Source organism: Nothoprocta perdicaria, unplaced genomic scaffold (genome assembly GCF_003342845.1).
Source record: "Nothoprocta perdicaria isolate Ctin4 unplaced genomic scaffold, notPer1 scaffold_157, whole genome shotgun sequence".
Lineage (NCBI taxonomy): Eukaryota > Metazoa > Chordata > Aves > Tinamiformes > Tinamidae > Nothoprocta > Nothoprocta perdicaria.
The window spans coordinates 964,280-974,125 of NW_020454727.1; the positions used below are offsets into that span (position 1 = coordinate 964,280).

At 64.5% G+C, this 9,846-nt stretch overlaps 2 protein-coding genes across 2 annotated transcripts in view; one reads left to right on the top strand and one right to left on the bottom strand.

Annotated features, from left to right (window-relative positions):
• Positions 1–1,059: 1,059 nt before the first annotated feature.
• Positions 1,060–8,556, bottom strand: HDGFL2 (HDGF like 2). The gene is made up of 15 exons (XM_026035162.1): positions 8,375–8,556; positions 8,156–8,294; positions 6,314–6,493; positions 5,827–5,943; positions 5,620–5,691; positions 5,125–5,272; positions 4,830–4,905; positions 4,434–4,719; positions 3,863–3,957; positions 3,426–3,496; positions 3,090–3,160; positions 2,883–2,984; positions 2,575–2,788; positions 1,707–1,836; positions 1,060–1,546 (listed from the first exon to the last, which is right to left on the bottom strand). The coding sequence occupies exons 1-15, from the start codon at positions 8,554–8,556 to the stop codon at positions 1,495–1,497; spliced, it is 1,935 nt and encodes a 644-aa protein (XP_025890947.1). The 3' UTR covers positions 1,060–1,494.
• Positions 8,557–9,258: 702 nt separating this feature from the next.
• The window catches only part of UBXN6 (UBX domain protein 6), an 8,767-nt gene continuing 8,179 nt past the window's right edge, over positions 9,259–9,846 (top strand). The window contains exons 1-2 of the mRNA XM_026035163.1: positions 9,259–9,270; positions 9,351–9,428. Coding sequence (XP_025890948.1) covers positions 9,259–9,270; positions 9,351–9,428 — 90 coding nt within the window. The remainder of the gene's footprint in view (positions 9,271–9,350; positions 9,429–9,846) is intronic.

Here is a 9,846-nt window from a genome sequence, read left to right on the forward strand (position 1 = left end):
GGTGCTGGCGCGGGGGCACGCGGCCGTGGCGCGAGCGTGGGCCGCGCTGGAGGAGCTGCTGCAGCTGCTGCTGCGGCACCCGCCGCTGCCCTGGCTCGAGGCCACGGCGGCCGCGTGCGCCGCCAAGGAGGCCGCCGGCACCGCCGACCTGCTGGCCGCGCTGCGCGGCTACCGCAGCTGGGAGCGCGGCCCGTCGCGCTAGCRCACCGCGGCGGCAACACGGCTCTGCCCCGCGCTGCCACCGGCTCTTTCTTTGGGGACGCGGGCAGGGCCACCCCGGTGCCACGCGCAGACCYGTCGCACGTGCTGGTTGTCCCCGTTGCAAAGAGCAGGGCTGCAACAGCGCAGGGCGATGGGGGGATTGGGGAGGGCTCCGCAGCCTCCAGCTGGCCCTGGGAACATGGCCCCGTGTCCCCACGTTCCCTTTCCCTGCGGCGTCTCCCGAAGCGGAGGCTGCAGCGGTGCCCGTCTCGTCCCGTAACTCTCTCTGCTTCCCGGGAATTGGGCAAGAGGCACGGGGGGGTTGTTTGGGTTCTGTTTACGGAGGGTTGGAGTGTGAAATCAGCCCAGAAAAATAATAATAAAAGCAGGGCGGGCTCCCCCGGGCCGCGTTGCAGCAAGGGCGGCCACGGAGCCGCCGGCCTCCTCCCGCGGCGGCCGCGCGCGGCACAAACACGACTCAAGGACGCGGCGGCGCTCGGCCCTGGGAACATCTTTATTTTACAAATACAAAAGCTGCCGGTTCCTGCAAAAGAGCAGAAAGACGGAGACGGCCGCAACGCGGCCGGCACARGGCAGGAAGCGGTCCCGGGGCCGTGAGAGGGGCGACACTGTCCCCRTGTCCCTGTCACGGCTGGCGTCGGGGCTCAGCTCTGGTGCCTCTGTTGCCCAGTTTGGGCTGTGGGTGCCAGGGACGGCCCCGGGTCAGGGGGGACCCAAGGGCTGYGAGAAGCCCCAGGGGACAAGCCCGGTCCCAGCACGGCCACCCCGCTGGGACCTTGGAGAAGCTCAAGACAAAAAGAGCATTGTGGCCAGTGGCAGCGGGGCCAGGGAGAGCCCTGCTGCCTCTGCCCCACTCGGGGACGGCCAAGGAGCAGGGGGCACAGAGGCCCTGGGGCTTCTTCCAGTCCCGGCCCCCCACGCCGGGGCGGAGGGAAGGGTCCCTGCTGCCCTCCCCTCGTCACAGCCAGCAATGCCTCAAGAAACAGACACTAGGGATTTCCTTTCATTAAAAAAAAAAAACTTTATATTCATTTCATGGCGGTTGAAATCACAAGAAATTAGGTGGGAGAGAGGAAAAAAAAAAGAAACCAAACGAGGGGACAAATACAGACAAACAGCAGAGCCTCCCCCCGAGTTCGGTGCTTTCGCAGGGGCTGGGGCACGGGACAAGACCTAGGACATCAGCTACTGTGTGACTTAGTGAAGGAACTCGGCGAGGGCCGGTGTCCCTGCGCGGGCGGCGGCGACGTCCTCCCGGCGGCAGCCGCAGCCTCAGCTCTCCTCGGCGTCCCCRGCGGCCGCGGCGCTCGCAGAGTCCTGCGTGCTGCGGGACGGAGCAGAGAGCCCATGAGCCGGAGCCGCAGGGGCGGGAACAGCCCCCGGCAGCTCTGACCCCACACGGCCGTGGGTAGCTTCCTCRTGGGATAATGGGAATGGGGAGAGGGGCCGGGAGCCCCGGCTCTGCCCCCCACTCCCTCACTCACTTGTTGTGGGTCTCGGCGGCGGCTGCCTCGGCCTCTCCCGCTCTGGCCCCTTGGCTTTTGTCTCGCTCCTTCTCCTCGGCGCCGTCCGCCTTCTGGGACAAGGACTCTCCGTTGACAGGGCCTGACAAGTCTGCAGCGAAGGGAGAGGTTCAGAGGCCCGGGCACCAGGGTAGATCTCACCCAAACTGGCCCACAAGGGTGGGCAACACGAGGACTCAGGGCCAGATCCAGGCTCCTGCAGGGGACGTGTGGCCGAGCGCCTGTCCCCAAGTTCCCGACCGCAGCAGCTACAGCAGGGAGGGCCCCAGACACCCCGTTGCCAAAGCCTGGAGCAGCCGCCGGGGTGGATTTTCCCCGCCAGCTGCTCTGGGAAGGCCCCGTCTCTTGCAGCAGCACCAGGACATCCCCAGACAGGGACCTGGCTGGGCACAGGGCCACGTAATGATGGCAGATCCCGATCACGAGCTGCCTGCGCAAGAGTCCGAGCGGGCAGCCAAGGGCGGCTCCGAATTCCTCCAGCTCCCTGGTGCCCCGGAGGCTCCAGGGCGAGGGTCACCCTCCGCTCCCACTGCCAGGAGCAGTTGGCATCCAGCCCCCTGCCCAGGGAACGCGCAATCCCTGGGCTTAGCCGCGCTCCGCTCGGGAAGCCGGGATTCAACCGCCCCTCCTTGAGGCGGCTCCACAGCCCCTGTCCTCTCCTACAAACTGCAGCACAAAGCCAGAAAAGTCCCTGCAGCTCCCAGGGACCAGAAGTGCCACGTGTGGCTGCAAACCCTCCACGTTTACACCCCCGGGCACCAGCAGGAGCCACGATGCCCCAGGAAGGGCCCTGGACTTGCTACACGTCCGAYGCGGTCAGGAACGTTACCAGCATTTGCCTCCTCTTCACCCTTCTCATTCCGYATCTCTCCACCCGATAACTTCTCCGGAGCCTTCTCTGCATCCCCCTTGTCCTTCTCCGGCCCGGCTTTGCTGCCTTTCTGGATCGCTTCCATCTTTGGTCCCAGGACGCGCGACTTCAAGCGGGTGTAGACCTCRGCGGCCTTCTCCATCACGTCCTTGTTAGCTTTATAGCGACGGATCTGTGACAGAAACGGGGACGASGGACCCGCGCTGGAGCCGAACCGGCCCCCAGGGGCTCGCTCCCTGCTCCGGGGGCTCAGCCCTCCAGCCCACCTTCTTCAGGGTGGCCACCACGTCAGTGTGTTTCTGCAGGATGTGAGAGGTGACCTGGAGCGAGCCCAGCTCCTCCAGCGCGTTCAGGCACCGCTTGATGTCCTGCAAGGGAGGGCACAAAATCAGAAAGGGCCTGGAGGACCTTCCTGGGGTTCCGCCTCGCCACGCATGGGCAGCGGGACGAGTAAAGCATCTCCAGCCACTCACCGGGTTGTCGACCTTCAGGGCAAACTTGATCTCACTGTGAAGCTTCTGGAGTTTCTCTTCAACTGTGGGCTCTGGAGAAGCAAGGGAAAGACCAAACAGCAGGTCACTGACCTCCGGGGCAGAAAATGCCACAGCCCAGAGTCTGAAGTGCCTGCAGGAAGCTCAGTCCCCTCCAACACCCTCCCAGGACCACAACAGCGCTGGGTAGGGCCCAGCACAACCACACATGGTCCTGCTAGAGAGATGCTTCCCTTCCAAGACGGGGGAACAGGGCTGGATCCCTTCTCTCTCCTCCCCAAACATCTCCTCCTATCTCAGATGCAACGGTGCTCTCACCCTTTTTCTTCTCCATCCTCCTTTCTGGGATCACGTCAGACTTCTTCCGGCCTCGTTCCACTTTGAGAGGTCTACAGGAAAAGAAGGAAAGAGGCAAGAGGGTTCAGACACCTGGCGGCCCGGACACACCGCCCTGCCCGTGGGGCACGACCCAGCCACGCTCCACCCCTGCCCCAGCAACCCAGCACCACAAAAAGGCAGAGCCCAAAGCAACGTGTTCGAGATCCCCCCAGGATCTTCCCTGCGACATCGGAGACCAAAAATAACAGAGCTCAGACTGTTCTCCAGCCCCCACAGATGCTGCTATCACAGAGAGCTCCAGAGGGGACCCCSACGCCCACCCCAGGGTCTCAGCCAGGACACACAGGGCGCTGGCAACGGAACGTCTCTGTCCCCAGAGGAAGAAAGCACCAAGCCCAGGGAAGGGAGATGCTGACTTGCTCCGCGCCTTCTCCTCCGCTCGGCCTCTCTTCTCCTTCTGGCTCGGTTTCCTTGACAACTCCGAGGGCTGCTTCTTCGCCGGCTTCTTTACCTTCGGGGAGAGAACAATGCAGGCGAGAGCGGCCTCCGCGCCGCGGGCCTGCCCAGCGGCACRGGCAGCCCCAGCCGTGCCTTCCCTCAGCGCCCCGAGCCAGCACAGGACAGGAGCCTCCCGCCACCGCGGACACGCGCTGGCCACTGTGGCTAGGAGCTCCCGACAACCCCTGTCCRAGCTTCAGTCGAGTCCTGTGGACCCTTCCCGAATCCCTGGGGCTGGCAGGGCAGGGAGAGCACAGCTGAGGTGCCAGGACTGCGGCTGGAATCCCAGGCTAGGGCAACATCTACTTTTTCCAAGGTGTTGAGCTGCCAGGGACACAGCCCTTCCCGGTGCTCTCTGGGCAACTCCAGGGTGACAGAGGATCAAGCCACAGGTCACGGCCAGCCCTGGAGGTCCCTGCTGACCTGACGGAAGGGCACGGGCCGTGTGTCTGCCCCCGGCTCCTCACACTGGCACAGATCTGTGCTCACCTCCTTTTCAAGCTCTAGTTCGGAGTCTGAGGAGGAGGGGGCCTTGGTCCGGCCCTTCCGCCCCTTCTTGGCCACCTCCTCGTCAGCGCTGCTGTCGCTGTCCGAGTGCATCTCCTCGCCCTTCTCCGCCTTCTCCTTCCTCTTCTCTTTCTCCTCCTTCTCCTGCTCCCGGAGCCGACGGATCTCTTCCTCCTGTTCCCTCTTCCTCTTCTCCTCCAGCTCCCGCCGCCGCTCTTCGTCCCGTCTCTTCCACTCACTGATGCGGTCCACGTCRCTGTCGCTGTCGCTGCAAAGGACAGGGCACGCTGGGACCCCTCGTGTAGAGGGGGACACTGGCGACCCCCCAGCCTAGCCCTGGGGGTGACAGTGTCCCAGTGGGGCTGTGGTCAATCTCACCTGTCGCTGCTGGAGCTGGTGGGGACACGTTCAGGCTTCGGTTTCCTGCCGCGGGGCTTCGGAGGGGGTTTCTCAGCTGCAAGGCAAYGGGCAGATGTTCAGCACGAGCCCAGGTGGTTGCTCTGGTGAAAAAACAGCCCTGACCAGAGGAACCGACAGCTTTGGGCTGGAAAACTTCCACAGTAAAAGGGCTCCCCTCGGATGTCCAGCAGAACCCCCCAACCTCAGGTGCTTTGCTGGCTCCTGAGGGAGCTGGAGGTGTCTGCTGTGGCAGGTGAGGTGTCCTTGGCATTACCTGGCTTCCTGCCCCGCGGAGCTTTCTTCACAGACACATCTGAATCCGAATCGGAGTTGGAGTCCGACTTGGTCATGTCCACAGCTGCATTTCCCATCTCCGAGTCCGAATCCACTTTGGAGTCTGAGTCGGAGCCMGACTCCACTTTCTGTAAGTGGAGTGGGACTGGTTGAGGGGGTGGCCACAAATGAGGCCCAACACTCAGAAACAAATGACCCAGCCAGGGCACTGGGACACAAGCAGGGTCCCTTCTACCGTCAAAGCCACAGAGAGCCCCTGGGCAGAGCTCTYCCACCCTCCCTGTCCCTTCCTTCCTGCAGCACCTCGGGGCCAGGCTGGGTTGGGGTACGAGGTCCCCCCCTTGTCTGGCACCAGGCCATGCCTGACATGGGCACAAGCCACATCCTCAGCTCCGGGCTGAGGGCAGAGGGGCAAACAGGGCAGAGGGGCAAAGAGTGAAGCAGCACAAAGCCAGCAACTCCAGGAGCCTTTTACCTTCTTCTTCCTCCCTCCTGCAGGCATCCTCCGGGGAGCCCTGGCCACCGGCTTCTTCTCGGGAGTAAAGTCCTGGAGAAAAAGGGAGATGTCAGGGAGTGGGGAGCCATCTCTGCTGGTGGCTGAGGAAGCCAGGCAGTTCCTCCCGCAGCCTGACCCGGTGCCATCGTCCCCACAGATGGCAACGCTCTTCCCAAGCCCGCTCACCTGGTCACTGTTTTTCTCCGACTCAGACGACGTGTCCGAGTTCTCTTCCTCTGTCAGGGAGGGGCTGCCCTGATCCAGGTCGCTGGAAGATTTCCGAGGCCGTTTTGTCACCGGCATCTGGTACCAAGAATGGATGCCATGAGAGATGTCCACCCCCTGACCCAGCAGCCAGCACTGTGTGGCAGGGGGCTTTGCCCATCCTCCCTCAGCAGCGCTGCAGGAACAGCCCCGCGTGCTCAGGAGAAACACGCAGCTCTGGACAGGGCTGGCCTAGCACGGAATAAGTGAGACGGTCACCRGACCCCCTAACACGCCACGGACCCCGTCTCCCACAGGGGAGCTGGCTTCTTCRATAGGCTCAACAGGCTCTTTCATTTTGGAGGGAGGTACAGCTCTGTGGTGGACCCCAAAACCATCTCAGGGCTTCCTCCTGAGCAGGACACCCCCCGGACGCCCTCCGTGTGCAAGTGCCTCAGCCTGTGCTCACTTTCATAGCCAAGGACTTTCGCTTGAGCGCGCTGTGATCGCTGCCCTGGTCTGAGTCCTCATCGCTGTCCATTTTTCCTGCAGCGGCGGCAGCGATGGCAGCATCTTCCTCATCGTCGCCTGCATCGCTCCCTCCCATCGGGTCATTCTCGGGAACGTCGCTGTCCGAGGAGCTGGCGGGCTAAAGAGAGCGGAGACGAGAATGGTGTCATTGTCCCAGCAGGGCCGCGACGCGTCGGGAAGGAGAGGAGAGGGGCACAGAAGGGTGAGGAGCGATGGAGAGCGGCACCGAGCGGGCAGGACCACGGGGCAGCATCCCCGCTAGCACAGTCCTGCTGATGGGACCCTCGAGGACAAGGCTCAGCAGCAACGAGGACACTCAGCAGCCCCTGTTCTAACTCCCCCRCGCCCCTTCCCCAAGCACGGACGTCCCGGCCATGCCGACGGTGCCAGCAAGACCGTCCCGCCGGGCGCCTCCTGCGGCCGCGCTCCCCTCGCCAGCACCGCCGCTCTGCCAAAGCCCCGCGAGAGCCGAAGCGCAGCCCGGACRCGACGGGGCCCGGGAGGACGCAGACCCCAAACCTGCCCTGCCCTCAAGGGGCCCAAACAGCCGGGCTGGGGGCTCAGCTCGGCCTCCAGCAGCTGCCCCGAAAGCGGCTGCGCCCTCAGCTCAGGCCCTGCTCCCTGCACAGGGCGCTCCTGGCCCTTCCTCAGCCCGCGCTGGGCTTCCTCACGCGAGCACATCGCACCACGAGGGCTCCCGTCTTCAGCACCGYCTCATTCTCTTCGTGCCTGGCAGGACCGGCATTCCCTAGTGTCGGGATTCTTCCAGCACTGAAGCCTTCCTGCTCGAAGGGCCTCCTTGTCTTTGATGTTTCCTGGCATCTTTCTTCATTTTGGTCTCAAAAGTAGAAAAAAAAAACCCCACCAAACTGCTTCTGCTTCAGTGTCTTCTCCTGCTTTTCCAGCTGCTTCAATCACAATACGGTGGTTGGTGTCAGGGAACCTCCAGCCTTGCTGGGACCTCCGGTGTGGTCTCCATCACAGCGGGCCCTTGGGATGGGGTTTCCTATCCCTGCTGGGATCAGGGCGTCCCGGGCGGCCTCTGGGCAAGGTGGTTCTGTCTCCCTTGCCTGCCGCAACCTCCCGCCCTCCTCTGTGCAGCAGCCCAAGCTGCTCTCCAGCTCCTCAGGAGCCTCYGAGCTCTCCCTTATCCTACATCTGTGATCCTAGGTCAACCGCATCCCACAGCTCCTCACTCCAAACCACGTCCTGGCGGCGGCACAGCCTGGAGCGGCTCCTTCCCTGCACATCTGGGCCTGCCTACGCCAGGGCCGCCTCCGGAGCTCACCTTAAACCCTTCAYACCAACTGCCTACGAAGCCACTTTGGACGCCTGCTGTGAAGATCGCCACGTCCAGCAGGTTGTATCACACCATTACTGTAACAGTGTCCCTCACACACGCAAACGACTGTCACCAAAGAGCGGCCCGTTCCAGGGTCTGCTGAAGGAGCAGGCAGAGGCTTCTGGCCCAGGACTTCAGAAACGGCCGCCGAGAGACGGGCCGGGGACGGCGGGTCCCGCGTCTTGCTCCAGCAGAGAATTCCTGTGCGGCTCRGGACAAGCGACAGAACAGAGCCCCGGCTCCACCACGAAGACAGCAAAGGTGCCCACCCCGAGGACGAGCAGGGCTGGCTGCTCCGCAGAGAGGGGAGAGCAGGAAGGGGAGGCAAGTCCAGCCCGGGAAAGGCGGGTGCGACGCCGGAGCGCCGGGAGGCAGCGAGCGCAGGAGCCGGGGCCGGGCAGCGCGCGGCCTCGCCGCCCGCCCCGCGCCCACACTCACCGCAGGGGCACTGTAACTCGCGTGAGGGTTGTTCTGGATTTCCCACAGGCCTTCGTTGAAGCCTTTTCTCTTGTTGGGCTTCCCATATTTGTCCTTATACTTTTCATAGGGGAACAGGTCTTTGGGGCCCAAGAAGGCGCTGGAGAGAGACAAAGCAGAGGTGAGGCCAGAGCAGAGGCAAGCGGGGAGAGCTGGAGAGGGGAGCGAGGCAGCGCTTACGTCTCGTGGGTGCCGAAGAAGAAGATGGGGTACTTGTTCGGAGGCGGCTTCACGGCGCCGTCCGCGATGTCATCGATCTGAAAGGAAACCCAAAGCAGGAGGTGGTCAGAGAGAGCGGCGTGAGAGGGTCCCGACGCGCTGCCCCGCGGGACACGCGGGCGCCCCGTCTTCGCTCCCGTCATCCTGCGTCCTCGTGGTCCGGGGCTGCCCCGCGAGCCGGGGAAAAGTCTTCGGGGAGGAGCCTTCCCCCTTCCCTCCTCAACGGGTGAGTCCTGGCGGAGCGTCCTCGTCGCCGGCACCTCCAGCCGGATGAACCGGCCTCTCCGTCCGCGGGCGGCGGGAACGACGGAGGCCTCCGGCCGAGGCCGCGCCGGCCTCGCACACGCRGTCCCCCCTGCCCTGCTCGCGGCTCTTCCTACACCCTGGCCCCTTCCGGCTGCTCCTTCCAGGGCTCCTCCGGGTGTTGCTGCAGCGTCACCCGTCCAACAACGCGCAGCCAGGACCGGGTCACCCCCGACTGTGTCTGGGACCCCCCACAGGCTCTGCCCGTGCAGGACGGCTCCGCGATGGGAAGGGGAGCTGGGATCACAGCAGGGGCCGCGGGCCGAGCTCCGGGCGGGATGTCTCCAAGGACGGGGAGCCGAGGGCACCAGCGGGCGAGGCTGGAGCGAGCACTGGGATGGGGGACACACGGGACCCCCGAGGGGCTGCGGGCCCCACTCCGCACGGGATGCCCAGGGAGGAGCCGCTTGGAGCCCCCCGGGCCGGGGCTGCCGCCGTCCCGGCACCGGCGCGTGCGGGACCCGCGTCCCAGCCGGCACCCGACCCACATCCTGCTGCGGGGGCTGGTACCGGACCCCATCCAGTGCCAGAGACACGTAYGGATGCAGGAACCGGTACCAGATCTCCGTGCCCGTGCAGCGGCTGGTACCGGAGCCCGGCCCGGCACAGCGGCTGGTGCTGAACTCCATCCCAGTGCGGCTGCTGCCACCGAATCCCATCTCAGTACCAGCGCCTGGACCCGTTCAGGTACCAGACCCCCATTCCGGTTCAGGTACCGGTACCAGACTCCCATCCCAGTACAGGTCCCTGTAACAGATCCCCATCCTAGTACAGGTAGCAGTCCCCCATCCCACTACAGGTTCCGGTACCAGTCCCAGTCCCGGAGCTCACTTCCCGCTCCGGATTCGCCCGCATCCCAGTTCGGGATGTCCATCCCAACCCGGGTGCCGCCAGGGGCCCCATTCCCGGTAACAGACTCCTGTCCCAATGTCCTGGTCCGGGACGGGGTTCCAGTGGCCTGTTCCCAGTGTCCCAGACCCGTTCCCACTGCCCAGGTCCCGATAACCTGCTCTGGGTGCCCGGGTCCCAGTGTCCCAGACCCAGACTCGGTTTCGAGTCCCATTATCCCGGCCCAGGTATCCCGGTGTCTCAGACCCGTTCCCGCTGCCCAGGTCCCGCTATCCCGGTCC